The sequence below is a fragment of the Pieris napi genome, chromosome 14 (genome assembly GCF_905475465.1).
Source record: "Pieris napi chromosome 14, ilPieNapi1.2, whole genome shotgun sequence".
NCBI lineage: Eukaryota > Metazoa > Arthropoda > Insecta > Lepidoptera > Pieridae > Pieris > Pieris napi.
The window spans coordinates 8,259,709-8,284,340 of record NC_062247.1 but is presented as its reverse complement, the minus strand read 5'-3'; the positions used below and the strand labels follow the sequence as shown (position 1 = coordinate 8,284,340).

Genomic DNA, 24,632 nt, shown 5'->3' with positions numbered 1-24,632 from the left:
TCATTACCATTTTCCAATTTCAATAAATTGCAAATCCTATGATCTTCTTAGTTGATAGTTCTTACTTCTTAGTTCTTACTATTTTTGTGATTTTGATCGCCGAATAGTCGTATATCCTGGGTAGTTTTTAAAAGTTAAATAATAGTAGAATTTAAAGTGGAAAATTTTCTATTAAACCGCATTAATTTGCTTATACCTATCTGAGACTATGGTTTATCCTTATATTTAAAAATATTCGTGTTCAACGCCAAAGCGCATTTTTGCAATTATGTCTAGCGCTGATAGAATTGATTTCGAGATGGAAGTTGAGGTAGAAAGTGCTTCATCTGGCCCATCAGTAGACGTTCCTAATCCTGCTTCTCCTGCAGCACCGCCCCCGGGAGTCAACAAAAGTGTTGTGGTTACAAATGCTTCGTCTGGTTCTGTTACCGTATCACTTCATCCTCTAGTTATTATGAATGTTTCGGAACATTGGACCAGATTACGAGCTCAAGAAGGTTCTCCACAAACAGGTAAATATTATTATAATTACTCTGTTTTAACTCAAGTTTCATGAAACAGACGACATTATGAGGTTAGTTCATTTGATGGAAGTGGAAACATTCGTTTAGATTTTTGTGTACATTATTTATAACTTTAGCTCTAACCAAATAATATATGTAAATCTGAAAAATAACAGTTTGAAAATTTTATCATGGCTATTTCATTTTATAACTATTTTTTTTAAGTTTTACATTTTATATTGATGTTTAAGTGTATGATATGTTATGAGTTATTACTTTTTTCAGTGGTTGGGGCACTAATCGGCAAACAAAAAGGAAGAAATATTGAAGTAATGAATTCATTTGAACTAGTATTCAGTGTTATTGAAGGGGATATTGTTATTGACAGGGACTACTATAATTTAAAGGAAGAACAATGTAAGTTAAATGATAGCATACACATTAGTAGTAAAGTGTAATAAGCGTAAAGTAGGAAGGCTTTAAATTAACTTTTCAGGCAATCATGAGCTCTGGAAAATATGTATATCTATATAAAAAACCCAATCCCTTTACTCATGTTTTTAATTTGTTGATAAATCACAGGAGTTACTTGTTGAGGATAAAATCATTCTAAACTACTTGTTGATTACAAGCCCCATTACATACCATTTCTAATGTAATGTCACTTAAGAATGTCATTTAAGAAACATGTGCATTCTTAAATTTTATATACATACTTCCATTTTCGTAATTCATGTCTAAATACTTAATGCTATTTTTAGTATTTGCTTAAGAATGAAGGATTTTTATAAAAATGTTTAGTAAACAAGCATTTTCTATCCTTTATCATATCTGTTACAGTTAAACAAGTATTTTCTGAAATGGATTTCCTGGGATGGTATACAACTGGAGAGACTCCGACAGAAAGAGACATTGCAGTACACAGACAAATTTGTGATATTAATGAATGTCCTGTTATGCTAATGCTACATCCAGGTGGCAGGAATGGTGAGGTAAATACTACTAAAATTTAATTACGTGTGTAAAGTAAAGACACAATCAAACACATTAGTACACTGGCTCTAAAACCATAGGGAATGTTCAAATTGTGACCTATTGCCTTTGCTTCCATACAAAATTCAATCACAATGTTGCGATAATATTAATAATAGTAATTTATTACAGACACTTTCAGAGACTGTACAAACATGTCCTTGAATTAAGTTTTAGCCTTAACCAAATGGGCTCTGAGACGCTAAGAGATTTTTTAATAAACCTAATGTTTTTAGCAACTGCCAGTAGATCTATATGAATCAGTAATAGATGTAGTGAACGGAAGAGCAACGATGCTACTCGCTCCACTTACATATACTTTGGCTGCTGAAGAAGCTGAGAGAATTGGAGTGGATCATGTAGCTAGGGTATCATCTGGTGAAGCAGCATTTAACAGCTTAGGTATGATTAAAGACAAATACATCTATTTTATGATTGTTTATTATTTATTTTTTCTAGGTGGCTGAATGCAAAAAACTAAAAAATAAATAAATTTATTTTAATTACATTAACATAAGGATCCTACATAATTTTAAAGGCTTTTTCTTTTGTTTTAATACCAATTAAGTTCTCTTTTTTAAATTTCCTCAAAATATAAAAAAAAGGGTGATAATTTACAAAACTGTTCTACTATTTATGATTCCCATACAGAATTTAAGCTGATATTAACCCAAAATTCATATTTTATAGTTGCGGACCACTTAACAGCCCAGCGGTCGGCTATAAAAATGCTAGTCTCCAGAGTAAGAGCAGTGCTCAGCACAGTACGGGCAATTAGGGATGGTACTTTGCCTCCTAGACCAGCGTTACTTAGAGAAGCGCGAGCTTTAGCAAATCGCCTGCCTTTGCTCACATCACAACAGTTTCGCACACATTTCTATAATGTAAGTAATTTGATATTATAGTTTAAAGTTGACACAAGTTAATAAAAAATCTTTACAAAGAAAACATGCTAATAATTATGTAATAATTGTAGTTTTTACTCACAAAAAAAAGGGTGCGTGTACGCGCGTAAGAAGTTATACTTCTTTGGCATTATTAAAAATAGTTTTTGATTGCATTGCAATTAAATAATCAAAGACTGGAAAAGGAGTCATTATATTCAATAAAGTTCAGTTTACATTTGAAAAATTAAATAAATATTATTATTATTCTCTTACATTAAGTGTAACATAAATTCTATTATTATTCGAATGTTGTTTTTAAATTATGTCCAATGCATAGCATCTTCCGTGGGCAACTTCATTCTGTTAATTTTGTGTCACGGTGCGCGCGCATCGTAAAATTTCACTCTCATCAATTTTTCATAACGCGCCTAAAGAAGTATAACTTCAAAAATATAGTTAGTTGCAAAACTTTAAAGAACAACATTTTAATAAAAACTATAAAACATAGAATATTACTATAAAATACCAGTTAACAAGCCATAACTTTTGCCATTTTTAAATGTTGTGTATTTTCTTCAGCAATGCAACGATGTGGCACTCATGACTTACCTGGGTACAATCACAAAAGGATGTAACGCTATCAACCAGTTAGTGAATAGATTCAATGTGATGTATGACAGACAGGGTGTGGGACGGCGCATGAGGGGACTTTTCTTTTAGGGGGGACGCTAAGAGCCACAGAAAATGTCAATTTATTTGCATCTTTTTTGTCTATCGTAATTTATAGTTAACAGTTTTTGTCGTCTGTTGTTTAAAATGTGTTAGTCATGTAAATGAAGGATTTTACATTAAAAAAATCAAATTATAAACTTTTAATTATATAAATATAAAGCTTAAGTCTTGAACACAAGTGGAAGCTTATAGAAGATTTGTTGTTTTAACTCAGGTATTTTTATTCATATAAACTAAATTAGTGAAAGACTTATAAATCGAGGACGTAGAACATTCTTTTTATATGGAAAAATATAGTAACAATTATAAACACGGCACTTATGATCAAGGCCTAAAATGTATTGTATTCAGCCAAGAAACGATTAATATGAGTCCTATGAGCGAAAGATAAGTGCTAAACACTAAGGGTCTGTTTCGCAATGTATGGATAAGTTCTACATAAGTTCCAAATTAGCTATTTATTACTTATTGGTAGGGATAAACACTATTGTTGCGTTTCACGACTGTCAGATAGCGCTATTCGTCACATAAAGTCCATCATAAGTTATGAGTCCGATGAATGTCAAATAGCACAATTTATCTTCCAAATAATTTATGTGTTGCATAGCTATTTGGTACTTTATCCATACATTGTGAAACAGACCCTTAAGCTGATTAAATTTTTATAAATTTGCTTACTTTTTGTCATGAGAGATGTAGAAGATCCAAGTGGAGAGATCTTAGAACGATATAATTTTTAATCTGTTACTTACTTACGAGATATAACATTTTCTGTGGCTTTGTGGCTGTATTTCAAGATGACACTTATTTAAATTTATTTTTTAGACTTTCAATTTATAGGAAATATGCCAACATCTAGAATGTTCACAAATTGTAAGCGATCTGAACCCACTATGACCAACATTTGTAGTATCATGTATTTTACGAATTTTTTATCAAATTATTTTATCAATGCAACTAAATTCCTTGTATTATTTAGATACGGCATTTTGGTTCTCGCTCATTGATTTTACCATGCCCAAAATTTTGGTACATTATAAAAATCCTTAACACAAAGCAAACAATTAAAGCTATAAATATTGCTTTAATAGTGGTCACGGCTTAGAAACTACCGATTTATTTCTATCCGCGGTCCGTAAATTACCGCTATCGTAATTTTTTAGAACAAAAACTTACATTGTTTAAAATCTAAATGCAATATTCAAATAATAAATTTGGGTCTTATAGTTCGTTTATGAAAGAGCGCAGATAAAAAACTATTATGAATATTCTTTTGTAACATGCTGTTAAAATTGACAAGTCAAAAAGTACATTATGACATTTCTACATCTTGGGATATTGGCCAAAATGGTTGACGCCCGTTTACTCTTAGGATAAAGTTCTCATGTTGCTGTAATTTTTTAGAATATTGTGTACTGAAACTTCAAATAAAACGTTACGAGTCTGTTTAGTTTCATTTGTAGTTTATGGATATCTACGACACTTAGCAACACGTCCCAATTGTGACTGGGTTGTATTGTGGAACCTAGCTGTATTCAACAATACTTTAGAAAGTAATCCGAAATAAATTCCAAGCTCTATGGCTGAGCTTGGGCGTTGTAGCCCGGGCTTTGTCCAAGTTAAGAAAATATTATTTCAGTAGTATAGTTCCTATTGTTTTAAATTTTATTATAGAGAACAGATTTTTAGTAACCTAAAATTTATTAATTGCAAAAACATATTTAAACATAATGATCTCATCTGCAATTGGAAGAAACTTAAATTTGAGAGTAGAACTGTAAGGAAAAAATTCAACAGTTATAGTTTTTTAACATTTAAATAAAATAGACGTGCGACATTTTAAAATATAATTTCTGTATATTATTAATTATTATCTGTATTTTTAATTACACGATGGTCCCTTTTGTAGGCGCCAGATTCGCAGATTAATCTCCCTGAAATCGCCTTTAAAATGTCGTAATCGTCATGGGAAGTAGTAAGGTAAATGAAACGCCTCTTTGTTTTCTTTTATCTTTTGTATTATAAATGATTACATAAATTATTAAAGTTTGGACACATTGAGAACCATGCTATGGAAGACTTTTCTGCTTAAACAAACAAAATGTTAACGAGATAAACAAAAAATCAAGATATTTTTAACAGTAACAATTGAAAATCCAACGTATGTATGTTGTGCTAAAAATACAAGTGCAAAGAGTATTTTTAAGAGTGTCTTCTTATAATTCCATATTTGTACAAAAATATCCTGAAATCCGATCAAACTTAATATTGCTTATAATTGTTAATGACAGATGTCTTACATTACTATTGCCATTAGCTATATTATTATCAATGTGTTCCTATGCTAAATACTTTTGATATTTATGTACATATTAACTTCATTTCCTATTGACTCGTAAATGCATCGAAATTGCAATATTTTAAGTATTCGAATAGCCCAACCATAAAAACAATAATATGAAATAAAAATAGGACAACACAGGAAAATCTAAGAGTATTCTATAATCTGTGAAAAGATTGATTATGTAGAAAAATAATAAAATACTAATAAATTTTGAAATGCAACTTTGTAGCTAATTGTATACACTATACAGCAACACATTTGCATATATTTTAGCACCGAAACGATTTTATTACATATTAATAATATGTATTAATATTCAGATCTTAAGGTATTAAAAATTAAATCGCAAATATATTTATGAATATAAATCATCAAATCGTTATTAGTCGTTAAAAATAATATTCTCTGCAGCGGTGGAACAGTGCATGCCCCCTTGGCCAATTCCAAAACAAGCCAAAATTAAAACAAAAATATAGTAAAGCAGTTGCTATACGAATAATGTTTTTACATGTTATGGCGCCAATATTTAAGATCCCGCCATTTTAGTTAATAGTAACGTAGCTTTCGAAGTTCCAATATTTATTAAAATTACTACAAAATTATAATATTGCATTGTTGGAGCTTCAAACATCGCATTAATCCGCCATTTTGTACCATATTTCATAATGGCCAAAAATAATTAAAATTAATTAATTGTAGATTAATCATCATCCGGTATCTTCTCGATTCCTATGAGTTCATCAAACAACGTGTGATTATCGGGAATGACGTGATGTTCGTGAAGATATTGACGTGAAAATTTTAACATCGCTCTTGCAAGTTGGCCCACTGTCCACTTTCGATCCACCAGCACTCTTACCAATGTGTCCAGCTGTAAGGTATAATCGAAATAAAAATGTTTATTAATATAATTTAAACGCATTAAAAGCTAGGACATGTCTTAATAAAAAAAATACATATACACGTTATAAATTACGCGCAATAGTGTGCCATTAATAACTCTAATATGTGTTTGGACCCAGAAAGAAAAACATATATGAAATTGGGTATGACTCAACCGTGCTTCATCTGGCTTATAAAGAAAAAGTGACATGAAAAAATTTACCAACTGTATTTGATCTCCTGCTCTGTATTGCTTTGTTTTCGTATAAGAAAAAAAAATCATTGACTGCTATATACGTACCTTAAATAGATTTTCGTTTCCAAACGTATAATAGAAAAGTGCTGGTACCCCAGCAACGCTAGCAGCCAGCCACTGTAAGAGAAGCTTCAATTGGGGATGCCCACGTTGACGCGATCCACAACCCCAGTTTCCAGTTGCCACTGGCTTGCATGATCCGCCAGATACGATTTTGTTGGCCAATTCGTTTAACTGAAATGTTGAAGTAACTTAAGGCAAAAGCCATCGGCATTCACGCTTAATCTGTATTCGGTTATGATAATCGGATGTGTGAGGCAATATCAGGACTATGAGTTGTGACGGTTTTTTTGTTTTTATTGGCCAGGCTACTAGTGTTTAGACCATTTTCTCACATTTTAATTTTGTTTGCAAAATGCTAATTTAATAGAAAGCGACCAGAAATTTGTAAATTTTAATATGGTAATATATTGTTTTTAATTAGTGTTCTATATAAAAAAAAAGATAATTTCACATATATATTTATATTTTGTACGAAATTAAAAAGTTCCTCCTTGAAACTCCTGCAAAATTTGTTGGAAGACTTGCACTGTGAAAAATTATATGCCTAGATCGTGAAAATTACTTTTTGTCACAGACGTATGGCGTTGAATACTTTGTCAAACTATTGTAGCTATATATACTAGCGCTTTCTCTAATTCCACACAAATTAGCAATGTGCAAATATACCTTTTACCGAATTGAGTGCAAACATGTCTTTCATATACATAATCGGATATATGTTCTCTTAATAAATGACGTGAAAAAATGATTTCGTTTTACGTCCATCTTGTACTAGATGTACCGAGCAACTAAATAACCCGAGAGTGAGAGTGAGAGTCGCCAATATTCTTGACGAGGGCCTTGACAAGGAGCCTCGCGAGAGTCTGTAGATCGATTTTAATTAAGGACTAGAGAAAACAAACCTAATGTTATGATATTAAGTGCTAGCGAGCATTAGGATAGATGAACCGACTCTTTAACGGATTTTCCTGTTAAAATGTCGTGGGTCTGGGTTAATTGTTAGTAATATACGAAAGAAGAATTAGCGACAGACACCAGCAAGTCTGACCTTGTGTTTTAATTTAATCGTGACAGGTTCACACTCAACGTTTTCTTCTATTGTCTCTACGATCATATTCACAACCCAGTTTAATTTTTTCTTCCTAACGCTAGGATTTGAAATCTGAGTTGAATTCGTCTCAGTCGATGCACTAAGAGATCTTGTGTTACTATTTGAATCTGTTTCTCTTTCGTTTTCCGTTTCTTTAATAATCTCTTCGGGTATTGATTCTTTTACTTTACGTCTCTGTCAAATTAATCCAGGATTAAATTGGTATAATACATCTAGCAGGAGTTGAAAGTGTGTCTCAGAATCGTTTTAACATATTATTTATAAGCCCTGAGCCAATGAGTTTGAAGACTCTTAAACGGGATAACTTAGAAAAGCTAAAAAACACACCGAATAATTGAAAGGGACAAGAATGTATTTTAAAAAATAATATTTGAATATAATTCATCGTAAAAATATTTAAAAAAAAACCCCAGATTTTTACATAAGGCCACAGAACAGCATCATTATTATTTAAAGTGAATTCTAAATAAAGGAAATGGAAATTATTCAGCCTGTATAATGTCTACAAGGCCAGAGTCATACTCAGCACAAGTTCTAAAAATATATTCAATGATCTAAGTTTAAATTTACGGTTAGGATTATGGATGCTATAGTCTGTACATACACAGACTAAGGTAGCTAATAACTCAAATAAGGTTTAATTTGAGATGACCATTTATATCAGACTTTTCTACAGTGATAAAGATTATGATTAAAATTTGTATCCTATTCCAATTTGTAATCACAGATAACAAATTTTTTTAGGAACGAACATTAAGAAGTTAGTTTAAAAGTTAGTAAAACTATACAACTATTTATATATTACCAGATGTGCAGCCAAACGATGCCGGTGTCTTGCCAACTCGAGTGACAAAGATCGTGCAGCAAGGGCTAGTCTTCTTGGTGGAACCCTTTCTCTTTCTCTTCCATAGAGTTCTGCTACTTCCGCCCCCGCTCCAATTCCAGCTCCACTTGCCATTGACTCGCTTAGTGTTCGTTTGAGAAGAGATCCGGCAAAGCTGAAATAGGTTTTGTGTTTTTTTTTAATACAGCGTTTCAGTGAAAACGATTTTGTATAGAAAGGTTTAGTTTATATAATACATAACTCTTATAATGCATGTTGGTGGTGTTTGTTGGATTTGCTGTAATGTACGTACCTAAGTAATACATACGCATATTATGCGTCGCGGAATGCCTTTTTTTTTTAAAGTGGCAGATGTTGTTATAAAATGCTTAAAAAATTCACAATTGTACGAAAAAAACGTGTGTTCTGTACACGCATTAGAAGTTATTCGCATAGTTCGTTATTATATACTTCTTTGACGTAACAAGATAAAAATCGAGATTTAAATTTTTTTTATCTTTCGCCTTATTCTACGTTTGTAGAAAAAACGACACTAACAATAGAAAACAGGTATTTAATACATTAAAAGTTTTATTCTAACGCATTATCTAGTTAAATAAAGTTTATTTAAATATCACAAAAAAAATAATTCTACATAATTAAATAAATTAACCTTATTTATTTTAAAATGTTGACTATGCTAACTTCAGGGTGTCGGTTTTTTGTGACGGTGTGCGGGCGCATCGAAAAAATTTACTCTCATCATTTTTCCCTAACCGCCAAAAGAGCTATAACTTCAAAAAGGGTTCCCAAATCTTACACATAGTAATGCATTTTTGTAATGTATCTTTTGTAATCTACACATGTATAATTATATAAAATAAATCGTACCGTATTACTGCCAAGTCTCTTGAGTCTAGCTCCCGATTTTTGCTATCGCCTTCACTATCGACAATGGGATCATTCAACCAATGGTTAAATTGTTCGTAAACCTCTTCTAGTTCGGACCTGTAAAAGTTTTCTTTATAAAATCTATTAACGTTCAAAAGGATATGACGTCATACGTACGTGTATTCTGTGCTGAAGCTGTATTTCGAACTGTTTCCCGTTTCCTTTCTTGACAGTAAACGCCTTGGAGGTTTTCGATTTTCAACTGTTTCCTCCTCAGTCAAAACGAAACCTACAGAACCACCGCGTTTCACTCTGAAATTGAAGTGTGTCACTTTCCACTAGATGGCGCTATTTACAATAACATTTTTTTTTTAAAGTAATTTATAGGTGCTTCAAATTATTCAGAAGCCAGTCCCACACACACTTGCGAAGCCCTGTGTTGCAGCTAAATATAGTGAATATAAAAATGTATTATTCCTAGTGTAAGCAATGTCAGATTAGCTCACGATTTGTCACGTGACTGTTAACGTAAAATTGTAAATACCGTTAGATTGTAATCTATCTCGCGAGATTATAAACTGTCGAAAGATTGTGAACTCAAGGTACTGCTTACAATTTAACGTATTAAAGAAAAAACTGTTTAACCGGATTGAAGTTATGTATTATTATAAATCAGCGCGCGAGGTGCGTACCGTTTCACAATTTGATGATTTCACTTCGATAGATTATAATCTACCGAATAATAATACGTTAAATAGTAAGCAGTACGTTGAGTTCACAATTTTTCGACAGTTTACAATCTCGCAGGATAGATTACAATCTCGCGAGATAGATTACAATCTAACGGTTTTTACAATTTTACGTTGACATGACCATTTTCACATAATTTTTTTTATCGATAGCGTGTAACGCCTGTCGTCCGTACAAAGTAATTTAGTTGCAAGCCCCTGAGAACTTCTATTTAACATCTTTGTAGGAACTAAGAACGATGTAGTTTTTAGAAAAGAGGACATAGATTATAGACGATTCTATTAATAGTATGGTGATGATTTTAAATTGCTTCTGCAAATCCGAAATGTACGACTCTGATCTTCTTCAAGACGAGTTCGTGAGTGTAGTCGAATAAATAAGATGGAATCATAAGAAATATCGATTATGTGAATCGCAAAGTTTGGCTAAAACCACCTGATATAATTTTTCTAGTTACGAGACCCAAAGAGTAACATTGTTGTTTATTGTTCTACAAAACAAAACTTATGACCAAATGGTACATTCAGTAAAAAACATACCTAATATCATTGTCATTAACTTCAGCCCCCGATATACTGACACCTACTGCATAACTGGAACTATCTGTTGACCAGTCTCCCGTGGTACTGGTCGTGCAAGAGGTTTCTGCCTCTCTCTTAAGCGCGTCTCTAAGGCGAGAGGCGAAACTCAATCTCCTTTCCTCGGTGGACAGTTCTTTTGAGTACTGGAATGAATTTGGACGACCGCTCTCGCCTCGACCTTCGTCTTCACTACCCGCTAAAAGTAAGTATTCTTAGCTTTTAATATTTATTTAATTAAATTCTAAACATTTTTTATGAAATATTATTAAGAATCTTGCTACAAGTGCGCATGTGCAATAGTTACTCATTTGACTCGTTCGGTTGTTTACGAATTGACTCGAACATCTCCCCGAAGTGGGATGGTCGAGTCGGAGTAGGGAATAGATTATAAAAGAGATGATACATGCGCACGGGCAATTTTCTTTGTTCAAGTTTGAAGTTATACAGTTTATGTAAATTCAGTGAAGTGAATTATAGTGAATCAAGTCATCATTGGAGTGTTTAATTTCCTACCATAAGAACTACATCAACTAGCCCTTACTATACTTTATATGTCACTGATGTTTCAATCAAAATTAAAAATTTGTTTACATTGTCAACGGACGGAACGGGTAGTACGTTGTTTTTTAACCTTGCACTTACAACAAATATGATACAAAAATTCATAAACAGAAGAGTGTACACACAGTATTATAGATAAAATTAGCAAGCTATTCTAGGCTTGAATAGAGTTTTGAATTTAATGTAAAGTGTAAATAAATACGCAAAAAATATATCATTAACATGTCACTATACTTTAAGTCACTAACCTTATATATAATTAGAATATTATAATAAATTTAAAACAGCTATTGTATGTGAAAATTGTTTAAAATTTAAATAAAGAATATGAAAAATACCTACCATAAAAACACTGTAAAACTGGTCAGCAAAGTTTATATATCTAACAATGTATCGGGACTCAAAGGAAGTATGTGTATTACAGACATGAAGATCTCCTAAGGACCGTAAGCACAAAACTTACCATCATCAAAGCTGCTATTCGCACTATGGAACTCATCATCGCTAGAATTGCAGCTGGAATAAAGACTGTCTTCCTGAGTTTCAGCTGTCTGAAGTCCAGAATTTCTCGTAACCGGCAAACACTCCCCTGACGATCCAAGTACAATAAATCTACCGCGACGATTATTTAATGTACCCGCATCGGGGGATAACCAGCATTTTTGCTTTTGAAGTTCTAAACCTAAAAAAGATATCTCTATTTTAAAGATATATATGTTAACGTAAAATTGTAAATACCGTTAGATTGTAATCTATCTCGCAAGATTATAAACTGTCGAAAGATTGTGAACCTCAGCGTACTGCTTACAATTTAACGTATTATTATTCGGTAGATTGTAATCTATCGAAGTGAAACCGTCAAATTGTGAAACGGCCATTTTCTACTTTTCTATTGGTTATAAGAGATGTGACATTCTCGTTTTCTATTGGTTATAAGTGATGTGACATTCTCGGTAAATTAACTAATTACAATCTCGCGAGATAAATTACAATCTAACGGTGTTTACAATTTTACGGTGACATATATAAAATATCTATTTAAAAGATTTCATTTAAAAAAGATTGCGCAAAATGTAATTTATGGAACGTACCAAAAATTTATTAATTGCGATAATTTCGAAAGCCCGACAACGCGCTCGCGACCCCTTTGTTATTGACGGCGGTATCACTTAACATCAGCTAAGCTTTCTCCCCGTTTGCCCCTGTTCTTTAAAAAACCTAATCCGTTGAAAAAACTTAATAAATTGCCCTTTTCCTGGCAATTTTCTTAATTCATACGCAGTTGAGACATTTAGCTCTCCATTCAGCCACTTCACCATATATTCTTACATATATTATATATATATTATAATATATTCTACCATATTCGCTATAAAAATAATATAGACAATAAACTTAACGTATAACTCACTGGGATCATTCAAATTAAGCGTTGCAGCACAATAGTTCTGAGGTGATGGACTTCTGCTGTTTAGACTGTTAATGGTACTGCACGAAGACGCTTGTTTTATCATGACAGTCGCTTCCACGTCTGTTGGTGATAGGCTAAAAGATTCACCTGTAAGACAAATACCATAAATCATAACTTACGAAACTACTAACGCTGAACTTCCATTTTTCTTCCCACTTCCAACAACGTTAATTAAACGTCGGCAAACGCGATTAATTTCCAATATACATGTCTTAGCTATAATTTCTTTACCATAACATAAAAAGTAATTATTAATTGGATTGGAAAACATTCAACTTTATTAAACACGACACCAGTGAAACAAATTAATATTTCAGAATTCTATTTTTTTTATATAACGGCAAATGGGCAGGAGGCTCATCCGATGTTAAGTGATACTGCCGCCCCCAGACACTCGCGTTGTCACTCGCAAATGCGTTGCCGGCCTTTAAAGAATCAGGCCCTAAGTCGAATTGGTTCGAAAATACTTCAGTGCGCTACTGGTTCCACATAGTTGTAGTGCGCGGCAAAAACTGCCTTAATAATCGCTCAGTTGTGGAACGGCGGACGTCGAGGTGATTACAGGTGGAATTTCGTATGCTGCCTGGACTTGATGATTATTAAATATTCTTATGTTAATTTAATATTATAGGAATCATTGAATGGAATCAAATATGGTTAGGTAACTATAATAATTTTATAGATGTGTCCATAAAAGTACACGAGTACTTGATAACCATCGTAATTAACCAGCTGAACCTTCATAGGAGTGAGAATGAAACACGAAAATAGAAGCACGGCCCGTCTCTATCCAATCAAAGACATGCGAATCGTTCCGTCATACGCTTGACCAATCACAATGAAACGAAACGCGCCAAGCTTAATCTATAGTTATAGTTTCTTATTTCTATGCTCTAACCTATGCCAACCCGTTATTATTGCTGGATTAACAAACGAATAATTTAAAAATAATTTTTATTTGTTTATGCTAGGTACCGCGAACTTCGTTTCGCCTTAATTTGATATAAATTATTTACCTGCCTTTAGTAGCTACATACCAACATATGGAACATTTGGACATGTACCCATAGAGACTGTTCGCTTTTTCGAAAAAAAACTAAGTACTAACTAAAACTAAATTTTTAATTTTTTTACAAATTTTTCTCTCCATTAATACTTTCCTCACTTCCTTACTTTCTTCAAGGAATAAATAAAAATACTCAAATTGGTCCAGCCGTCTCAGCGCTTAGCAAAATATTTTGCGGTTCATTTTTATTTATTTAGATTATAATTTTAAGTCAAAAATTAGTTATATACCAATAGGGGATAATCTTCTATCATGTTTAGAATCTCGACTCTTAGTTGGTGACTGGTGGAAAGCCAAAAGACTCTTGTTTAGTTCTCTCAAAATATTGTCTTCTTCCCATTGACTTGCTGGGAGTGCACTATAATCTTCTGCGTCCATCAAACATACATTGACCTGGAACAATTTAAATATGAAGCCCACTTTTTTGCTACATCAAAAAGTTAATATAGTACGGGAAGAGTCAACAAGTAGAATTTTAAATGAGATGTTACATACTTTATACCAGTAAATTTATTAATCTCTCAGTTACGTGAGTGAATATTTAACCATAATCTTAGCTTATTAAAATGGAATAGTCCTTATAATACAAGAAAAGCAAGTTTTTGTGTGGGAAACTGGAGAAGAATTTCGTGGGCATATTTGGAACCAAATATAAGCAAGAACATGCATACGCGTGGTGAACTATACAAATTGTATGGTAATATTCAAAATACTGATCCTCCTATTTTGTTTCGCTTGGCATATGCTAGACGCACTTGAATTTGATTATATTTTTGTCATTTTATTTAGTAGTTACGCCCTCAATTTTATAATTTGTTACTGAGAGTTTATGCGTATTGTGAACTATTTAAAGGCAAAGTGTCCACAGTCTAACCTCTCTCATTATTCCCATACTAGGTAATTTTATCCTTATAAGACTGACAATTGTATGCCTTTGTTCGTGTTAAGGACATATCGAGGAGGCTGAGGCGAGGAGGCGAGGTATTAAGGATTATGATTTTAAGTTAAAATGTGTGTGTGTATGTGTGTAGCAACGGCCGCAAACAGTTCTTTTCTTTATTTTTATTTATTTATTAAAGCACCCACATCACATACAATGCATTATCTACAGTAAATCTGATCTATGCTTAATCTAAAATACATGACAATTATGCTGAACATAAATTCTACAAAAAGTAAAAATAAATATAACACTTTCAAATTTAGGAGGAGAGTAGCGAGTTAGGTACCCCAATAGGCGCATAAATTTTTTTTTTTTTTAATTGATCAGCCCACTACAGAATATATTAAGCTCTGGATAAGTAGTGTTTATTCTGTTAAATTTGCGAAGAATTCGAACTAGAGGTCTTTATTATATTCGAACTAGGAACTTTTTTGATTCTTTGTGGTTAACAGGAACTGGCGTTATTCCGCGCTGTCAATGTCAGCTGTCTGTTTGATTATACTGTGGTCATGCTTAAGTGAAATATTGAAGCATGATGAATAACTTACCGTCTTCGGTTCAGATAATAGTTCTATATTAGCTTTCGATTTCCTGTCACTAATTCTGCTAAACATTCTAACACCTTCTACTTTTAAAACTTCGTTGTCTTCTAGCGCTTCGACGGATAACATTGCAGGTAGTAATTCGGGCATCATAAACATTGATAGGGTTTCCTGCGGTAATATATTTTTTAATAATCAAAATGTTTTTTAATGTATAATTTAAAAGTGAATTATCAAAGTTATTATAATATACATATTTTACAATAATCTAATAGGCGTGGTTTTACAATAAATATTAAATTCATTATTTATCATTATAATATAACAACATAAAACGTAAATGAATAATATTTTTTATACAGTCCAAATGGTTTGACTATATTTTTCGATTTTTCAACGACAATATTTGTAAAAGGGCTCGTAAACAAATAGCCAAAAAATCGGTTATTTTTGGCTAAAAAAATCAGCGTTCTGTGCACCTGAAATATTTTTGTCTCATCGGGGATCGAACCCAGGGTAAGCATTACCAACTAAGCTACAGTACATTATCTTATATTTATATAAAAATGAATTGCTGTTCGTTTGCCTCACAAAAGCTCGAGAATGCCTGTATTGATTTGGCTAATTATGGTCTTGAAATATTTCTGAAAGTTCAGTGACTTTTAAACCAACCGGTGGGAAACATAAATAATAAGTAAAATGGGAATTATTTGATGTCAATTAGAAATAAAAAATTGTCACTTGTCATATATTTATTAAATTATTTATAGATTCCTACAGACATTTGTGTTTCATAGTTGTAGTAAGAAATCCGATCTCTTTGGTCTGTTTTAAAAGTGTTGTATTAAGTATTGGCACAAGTACGAGTATATTATGTATCTGATTCAAAGTTTACCGGGTCATGTAGTAGTAAGTAATATATACCTGGGACTCTCCATCTATAAGTACATCACCACCTATCCGACTTGATGAGAAGCATACTCTGATTGCGTCATCGTTCTCACATCTCTCAGGTCTACCCTCATGCCTCACCATAAGCTTACACAAGGGCAAAGAACATTCCAGCCAGTCTTCTATTGTTAACCATTGCCTTGAGGTTAGTACCTTGAGAAGAAAATTTCTTATATATTTAATATTGGAGCTAATAAATACAAAACAAATAAGAACATAACATCTTTCGTATCGTAAGTATGTGACATAATATTTTGTAATGCACTTTGTCAAAATATAATTAAAAATAATAGTGCTTTTCTCACTTAACGAATAAATTTCGCAATACAGCGGGAAAATGCTAAATAGGGACCAAACTTTTTAAATTTATTTTAGACTTCCATTTTTCATTATTATGTAGATTAAAATATTGTTAATACTCTATGTTTGTGCGTTTTTAAACGATGTCATTATAAACAGTTATGTGTAATGTCATACTACGTTAAGCCGCATTTATATTTATCTGACGTGTTGTGTTGTGATGCTCTCTGTTGTGATGGCTACTGTTCACATTGATATGACGTGTTATGATGCATTATGACGGTTTTTTGTATCAGTTCCGTCTTGACTCCCAGAGAGTTCACACATTTGCAATGTTTTTTCAAGAATCATCCGATTCAGATTCATTTTTGTTGTTTCATTTTTTCTCCTATCTCTTCCCAAATAGCTACTCTCATAACTTGATCTTTATATTCTTTACATTTTGGATTATAAATCACTTTAAATTGTCTTACGTATTCAATTAGTTGCTCTTCGTCCATTTCTGACGCGTAATAACACAACACTGGCGCGTGCACACTAGTCTGATGCGGTATGACGTCTCACGGCACCGCCCCCCGCACCTCACCCTTTCTGACGCGGACCGGGATCGCCTGTGACACGACACATCAGAAGCCGTCATAACACACCGCATTGAATAAATGTGAACGCTTCCATATTAAATGTATGAAACTGATACCGTTCTGATGCATCACAACACAACACGTCAGATAAATGTAAATGCGGCTTTAGTATGTCAAAACATCTAATAACTCCGAATGGTAAAAACCAAGCGAAAATATGAAATATCGGTATGACCTTACCTGTCTACTTAATTTTATAGAACCTTCGTTACTATTTTTATCCAGCCACTCAAAATAATGTAAAAGGCTTTTTAGTTTATTCCGTTGAGATTTTCTGAAACCAATTACGAAGAGCTTACCTGGCATTTATGATAAATTTATTTTTAGTAACATTCGGGGCACGGGTAACATTAAACTTTGATAAAATAAATATAAATCATTCGTTATATTTATTTTATCAAAGTTTCGATTTAGAAACCACATTCGACAGACACACTCCCACTTCGTAAAATAAATGTTTATTTAGTAAATTAAGATGATTTTTTTTCATAAGACAAACAATTATTAGAAAATAGTATTATTTTAAACTATGGGAATCTGGTTCAAGACTTAGATATTAGGAAAGTAGAAATTTTGTGTCTACCCACATTGAGGGTAGATTTATTACCTGTGTAAATTCTTAAAAAAATGCGTAAAGTTGAAGTCTTGTAATGTCGGGTGTGTTTTGAGCGTTCTTTTCGGAAACGTTGAAAAAAAAGCGTGAGCGATGAGAGATGAAACCAAATTGTAGTCCAGTTCAGTTACATCACCTAAAATTACACAAATATATTTAAAAAATGGAATAAATTTCAAAAAATAATACATAAAGGATTCTATTTAATTCCTAGATTGCGTCTTTGTATAGTGAGAACGGTGTGCGTGGCCGACTTAATCATTGTTTCATCTAAATTACGGAAAGCAATAGCCAGGTGGTTTAATTGGGTGCGTTCATTTTTTTCTTTCTTTTTCGTAAAAAACAAAAGTCTACGGGTATGTTTTTTAAAATAAAGAATAGAGTGGTCTATGGCAATTTTTCATTTCTCATATTAGCGTAAAATTTTTAATGAAACCAAACTATTTTTATACATAATTGGTAGTTCAAGAGCGTATACATCGATATATTAATGAGTAAATGCATTGTTACCAACTTTGCTGTTGTAAACTGAAAACAAGTCCTTTGGGAGGGCGCCACTTCTTCAGATGCAATGCTCTATTAACCATAATGCGTATAGTGTTATCCAAAAAGTTTGCTCTTTCCTCATCACTTAATTCTTGTTCCAGGAACTGCTCAAAGCCTTTCAAGAGATCAGGGTCTTTAATATCGTCATCAGGGTCTATGCCGATACTGTAAAAAAGTTAATTATTTATTATTACTAACAACTACATGTTATGGTGCCGGCGACGCAATTGCGAGCCTTCTGGAAATGTGAGTGTCATGGGCTATCACTTAACATCAGGTGAGCCTGCTGCCCGTTTACCCATGCTCTGTGAAAAAAAGTTCCTGGCGAATAAGGCTGCACCTATACTTTAATGCCGCTCACGATTCTTTCGCGGTTCGCTCTCGAGTAAAATATTATTAAATAAATGTGTTATAATATGTACATTCATACCATCCGTAACAGTCAAGTTCAGGTAGAATCCAAATTATATATAAATATTATTACACCAGAGATCGGACCGAGAACGAACTGTTAACGACATTATAGTGTCGATCCAACAAAAAGTAGTAATTACATTGACCCGTGGCTAGCTAAACCATCTTTATTAAATGGTTTTCTTAGGACTGATGCCCTGTGGAAAGTTAATGCTGATATATATAATGCGTTTTTGGCATCCGGAAGTCATACTTAACTGTTAGTCTTGAGTTTGAATCTTACTCTTAAAAAATATAAAATTATCAATCCAATGAGCTAAATTTAACTTACTTGCACATATCGTGAATTTTAAGCATACTAGCTGTGAGCTTTGTTGATGAGGAGGCTACGAGAAGATGTTTCAAGTGGCGTTGGACAGATGTCCACCAAGGGAGGTCGCAAGGTAACATGACAAGCGCCATTCTGGAAAACCATATCGATTTGTAGCTAAGAATATTTATAAATAAACTTAAAAATAGTTTTGACCTTTCACATCTCTTTCGTTCTGCGAAGTTTGATATTTTTTGCCAACACTTGTAGGAAACGTATAGGAAATACAGGGGCCTTAGTCAAGATGCCTTAACAGTAGTGTATGTAGAAGGTCGAAAACTAAATTTGTATGGGAATGACAGTTCGTGTCGAAAAGTTTTCATACAATTTTAGTTTTTGACTTTCTACATACACTACTGTTAAGGCATCTTGACTAAGGCCCCAAGCCTTACGTGCAGAATATATTAATAATGTGTAATAGTTGATCTATGCCGTAATATATAACATTGTTCAATAGTAAAAGAAGGTACAACAATCGTTTCATACTATAAGCAAGATTTAAACAATGTTATTGAAACTGAACTTTGAAGCAACCGTTAGTACATTTTCGTATAGCTCAGAGACTGGCGCCGCCGCGCTGCGCGCCATTACAGTCGGTGTATTTCGCAGTTCTTCGGATTGAGTTTGACGTGCACGACATTTAGCAAATTATCAAGTGTCAGAAATAGATTCGAAATTCAAATGTCACAACATTAATTCATATATCAAGTTCAAAATTTCATTGATAACTCTAGTCTAAAGTCCAATCCAAACTCCAAAGTCCATTGACAAAACAAAACAGCAATAAAAATTAATTAAGCAGATTATCTTAAGGACAAAGTTATTATGAGTTATGACGTTACGCTCATTAAGTCATTTCTTTTCACCAGTAACTGTGCTATTAAAGTATTATATAAATGGTGCTGGCTTATGTGATTGAGTTATGTATGTGTTTAACAATAGTTTTTATTCATAATCTTAAATAAAACCAATACAAACAGATCGAACTTATAAGACAATCTTATCACAACGAAATATAAAAAGATAAAAAGTTGAATAGCTGATAATAAACATTTATGTAAGTTTCTTTATAAAAATTTACTAAATAGTATAATTTATTTTTACCAATAAAACCACAATGCAGATAAAAACTAAATTATTGAAAACATTGATTTTGGGGGCTCCAGCATCAGGAAAAGGCACAATATCGTCTCGATTAGTAAAAAGGTATGGGCTTGAACATGTTTCAAGTGGAGACAAGTTAAGGGACCACATAGAAAAGCAAACAGATCTTGGCAAAAAAGTTAAAAGTTACTTAAATGAAGGTAAGCTGGTACCGGATGATGTAATGATAAATTTTATGGTAACGGAATTGAAGCGAGTAGAGAATAAACCATGGTTATTAGATGGTTTTCCTAGGACAGTAACACAGGCTGATGCCCTGTGGAAAGTTAAACCTGTTGACATTGTACTTAACCTTGTAGTTCCATTTGAAGTTATAATAGACAGAGTCAAAAACCGATGGGTGCATTTACCATCTGGAAGGGTGTATAATATAGGTTTTAACACACCTAAAGTGATGGGAAAAGATGATGAGACTGGAGAAGCTTTAATGCAGAGGCCAGATGATAAGCCGGAGGCTGTAAAGAAACGCTTAGAGATTTATGAAAGTATGACAAAACCAGTCATTGATTTTTATAAAGGAAAGGGTATTATTAAACACTTTGAAGGCAGAACATCTGATGAAATATGGCCTAAAATTACTGACTATATGGACAATTTGTTAAAAAAAACATAAGTTTGCTTTTTTAACATTAACTGACATTGAAAAGGGGTTAATATAAGGTAAAGCAAAATATTTAGAAACATGATTTTGATAAATATTTACTATACAATGTCTTCCAATATATAGCACAATATTAAACTTATATCACTTAGTATTATGAATTACATATTATATTATATTGTCTTACGGCAGTTGATCCTAGTCAATATATGTACAAATATAAATAATTATGTTTTTGTAAGTGTGTTGCACAAAGTATCCAAAGATTAAAAAAGCTAACTGTCATGCTCAACACTTCTATTATAATGGAAGAATAACTTGTACCTTTTTAATGCGTACACTTTTTGTATCATAAACCATTAATATTAAGGGATATTAAGGCTAATATTTAGACATCATTTCAAGGATAACTGTTAAAATTTTAGGAACTTTAAAAATATATTTTGTGTTTGTTTAGCCTAAGTATAATTTTTATGTAATCATGTAATATGGTACTTGAATACTGAATCAGTTTTGAACTAGATTGGTTAATCTATATACATTTTAATTTCTAAGTTTAAAAAACCTATAATTCACCTGTGCCTTATTAATACTAATTAATTTTAATGGTGTATGTAAGATGATGTACTGTATTTTATCTTGTATAATATTTTTGAAGTATTTGTTTTATTTTACCCATTATTCATAAAAACTGAAGTTTAATTGCACTCTTCTTACTCTTTCTATCTTCATTATTCTGTAAAATTCTTGAAACTGTTTTTACTGTGTTACTCTGTATTTTTTATGAATAGGGGGGTTATTGTTTACATTTTTTTAAATCATTGATATTAGAATTACATGGAGTTTGTGTAATAGTAAGGATTGTTATTGTTGCTGTTGTAGTTTTAATAATTTTAGAGAGGTGTTATTAAATTTGCTTAATATATTTAAAATCAAGTTTTATTTGCTATTAGTCAAAATAAAATAGACATAGAAGCCAAATTAAAGCAATTTAAAGAAATTAACTCTGCACTCATAAAACATCTATCATATATGAAGAGTTCAAATATAATTAAGCTTAGGTCAAGAGCTAGTCAAGTCTGATATTAGGTAGACTTTCAGATATTTTAATTGAAAACTAAAACACGATTTTCATACAAGTCGGTTTAGATGTTTATGTGAGATCAAGTGGACAGCGTCAGACAGTGATTTAGGATCTCATTGTTATTCTGTAATTTGTCAGGTATACCTTCGTACAGACTAGGTATATATCATTTCGCTGGTTAGCGGTTCTCACGTCAGTGGCCGTTGACATTTTGAGATCATCGTTCCAGTCCAAATGGGGAAGTATGTCAAGGAAGTAACCTAATATCAAAATTATTAGTGAGTTATTGCTAGAATTATGTGCTTAAAATACTTACTTTTTGGCAAGTTTTACATAAAGAAGCACACAAAGGGACACTATAAAACATAAGTTTCACTGTCGCCGCGCGACCATTGGTTTTTTGCGCACTTTTTGTTTCTTTTTCATTGTCTGCACACACGTCCAAGTAATTTTCTTAGCATATAATTTCTGAATAGTTTTTTTATAGACAGAAATAGTGTGAGTAGTGAAAAACGAGAGTCGTTGCGGGCGACGCGAGCGCGCGGTTCCCGGCTATTTTTAGGAGCTTTCGTACATCGCCACTGAAATTAGATTGTAAATAAAACTCGGATTATCGGAATTTGTAGACACCAATACGATGTGTTTCTGTTTGAATTATTAAATATAATAAATAGGATTATTAATTAATAATCTGTTTTTAAGAGCTTTTAAATAATACTTTGGCCTGAAGAACTGTATTTATTGAGAAATAAAGCGAAATTTAAAATATTTTTTCGCAATAATACGAATTTGAAATCAATTACAAAAAGTTGCGGCATATTTTGGATCTAAACAAAATTACCTAGAAAAACGGAACCAAATTTACTGCACTGAAATTATTTGTTACACTATCTTATACACTGAACGCACGTAAATTTCAGCATTCTGAAACGTGCAGTTGGAAAGTCGTCGGAAACCGTACTGACGCCGACTTTCTCCGGGGGGCATCTACCCTGGCAGGGCACCTCCACCCCTGTAGTGACGTCATTGGCGTCACGTCATGACCTACGATGCCGTACGAAGGCTTTACTCCCCATCCTCATCACGTGTTGATGTGCTCGTAGAATATTATATTAATATCTTGGTTACGTCAGCGGTTTTATAATCGCTTAGAACGCTTAGGTGTCAAGACGAGAGCGTAATTGGGTTAGGTGGTTAGGCATTTCATATTTATAAATATAAACCTGTCTGTGACATGATAATCTCTAAGTATTAGCAACATTGCTAAGGCTTTCTGTTTACGATAATATTCCTTAAGGTAGGATTTTGGGAACTTACGGCTACATTTTATGTACTTTACGGTGACACACTTAAGATTACACATCATTATTTTTCTCTCCTACTTTAAATCTTAATATATATAAATTACGTGTCACGTTGTTTGTCCGCTATGGACTCCTAAACTACCGAACCGATATCAATCAAATTTGCACACTGTGTGTCTGTAGTTTGATCCAACTTAAAAGAGGATAGCTTACATCTCAATTTATACCCGCAATATTATTTTATTGCAAAATATTTGTTTATTATTTGATAGTCCCAATTCTAACAGATGGCGCTGTGTTGAAAGTAAGCTGTTAAGCTACAATTGAATGGCATAGCAACCAAAAAGTATGGTGGTCCCCATGACTGGTGTTCTCCTACCGTTTCCCTTGATTAGTTTACCACTATAATATAGAACCTTATAAAACCTTAGCCACAGCAACGGTTGGCCGAGTCTGCTAGTATATATATATGTTGTATATAATCCGTAATAAATTTTGTCTTGTTTATAGTAGGTATTATATTAGTGAACATGTGCTTGGACATAATTATTAGTTATTTATATTACTTTAATAGCCACTTAGATGATAGTTTTATCGGTAAACAGATAAGTATATAGTTGATTGGAATACACCATGTCTGAACTGCAACGCGCATGCTCAGAACTTTCTATCCCCATTTCGTTACTCGTCTATTCAAGACCTGAATCAATAATGACTATTTTCTTCAGGTTTCTAATGTCCTAGTATCAAAGGCGCCCGCTTAAAATTGTTGCCGCCCTAGAGACAATTTCTGGGCGGGTAGGGGCGGAGTGTCAGCCTTAATGCATAAGAAATTTGATTAAGATTGGATATTGAACTTTCTAGCTTAAAGTTGATGGTATTCATAAATCTTCACAAAATTAAAAAATCACTAAATAAATGGTATCCAAGAAGAAAAAGAGGTAGGCAAACGAAAAGATGGGAAGACGACTTCAACAAAATAGCTGGTCCGGTATGGACTCGTTTAGCAAAAGACAGGAATACGTGGAAATCTTTAGAGGAGGCCTTTGTCGACAGACAAGCTGTTGCAGACAAACATCCTGTTGCCGAACATACAATGATTAAACCAATTTAATTTAGTAAGTACTTCGAAAGTAATTTAAATTTAATTTAGTAGAAAAGTATTTAGAAAGTTATTATGTTAGGCATGTATTAATTAATGAGTAT

At 32.7% G+C, this 24,632-nt stretch overlaps 3 protein-coding genes across 4 annotated transcripts; 2 read left to right on the top strand and 1 right to left on the bottom strand.

The window, feature by feature from the left end:
• Positions 1-39: 39 nt before the first annotated feature.
• Positions 40-3,671, top strand: LOC125055790 (COP9 signalosome complex subunit 6). Its single transcript, XM_047658392.1, has 6 exons — positions 40-512; positions 789-920; positions 1,344-1,495; positions 1,772-1,937; positions 2,226-2,419; positions 3,002-3,671. The coding sequence occupies exons 1-6, from the start codon at positions 269-271 to the stop codon at positions 3,140-3,142; spliced, it is 1,029 nt and encodes a 342-aa protein (XP_047514348.1). The 5' UTR covers positions 40-268; the 3' UTR covers positions 3,143-3,671.
• Positions 3,672-5,150: 1,479 nt separating this feature from the next.
• On the bottom strand, positions 5,151-23,099 carry LOC125055783. 2 transcript variants are annotated; one of them, XM_047658382.1, is made up of 18 exons: positions 22,964-23,099; positions 22,439-22,703; positions 19,235-19,366; positions 18,458-18,654; positions 17,938-18,079; positions 17,511-17,604; positions 16,363-16,542; positions 15,445-15,609; positions 14,184-14,346; positions 12,828-12,974; positions 11,876-12,098; positions 10,814-11,044; positions 9,702-9,836; positions 9,525-9,641; positions 8,616-8,808; positions 7,748-7,984; positions 6,682-6,870; positions 5,151-6,369 (listed from the first exon to the last, which is right to left on the bottom strand). In XM_047658382.1, exons 3-18 carry the CDS (start codon positions 19,363-19,365, stop codon positions 6,199-6,201), a joined length of 2,715 nt encoding a protein of 904 aa, XP_047514338.1. In that variant the 5' UTR covers position 19,366; positions 22,439-22,703; positions 22,964-23,099; the 3' UTR covers positions 5,151-6,198. The 2 variants fall into 2 exon arrangements, with proteins under 2 accessions (XP_047514338.1, XP_047514337.1); XM_047658381.1 differs by having other exon boundaries at positions 10,814-11,051; positions 11,880-12,098.
• On the top strand, positions 19,883-21,695 carry LOC125055785 (GTP:AMP phosphotransferase AK3, mitochondrial). Its single transcript, XM_047658385.1, has one exon. It carries the CDS (start codon positions 20,391-20,393, stop codon positions 21,048-21,050), a length of 660 nt encoding a protein of 219 aa, XP_047514341.1. The 5' UTR covers positions 19,883-20,390; the 3' UTR covers positions 21,051-21,695.
• Positions 23,100-24,632: the final 1,533 nt, after the last annotated feature.

Excerpts from the sequence above, each read along its gene's own strand:
- LOC125055783 (XM_047658381.1), bottom strand. The coding sequence starts at position 19,365 with ATGGCGCTTGTCATGTTACCTTGCGACCTCCCTTGGTGGACATCTGTC. Across the intron at positions 17,605-17,937 it reads TTTTTTAAGAATTTACACAG|AAAATCTCAACGGAATAAAC; the intron begins GTAATAAATCTA and ends AATTGGTTTCAG. Across the intron at positions 14,347-15,444 it reads TATTATCTGAACCGAAGACG|GTCAATGTATGTTTGATGGA; the intron begins GTAAGTTATTCA and ends AAATTGTTCCAG.
- LOC125055785 (XM_047658385.1), top strand. The coding sequence starts at position 20,391 with ATGCAGATAAAAACTAAATTATTGAAAACATTGATTTTGGGGGCTCCA.
- LOC125055790 (XM_047658392.1), top strand. The coding sequence starts at position 269 with ATGTCTAGCGCTGATAGAATTGATTTCGAGATGGAAGTTGAGGTAGAA. Across the intron at positions 1,496-1,771 it reads CAGGTGGCAGGAATGGTGAG|CAACTGCCAGTAGATCTATA; the intron begins GTAAATACTACT and ends TAATGTTTTTAG. Across the intron at positions 1,938-2,225 it reads AGCAGCATTTAACAGCTTAG|TTGCGGACCACTTAACAGCC; the intron begins GTATGATTAAAG and ends CATATTTTATAG.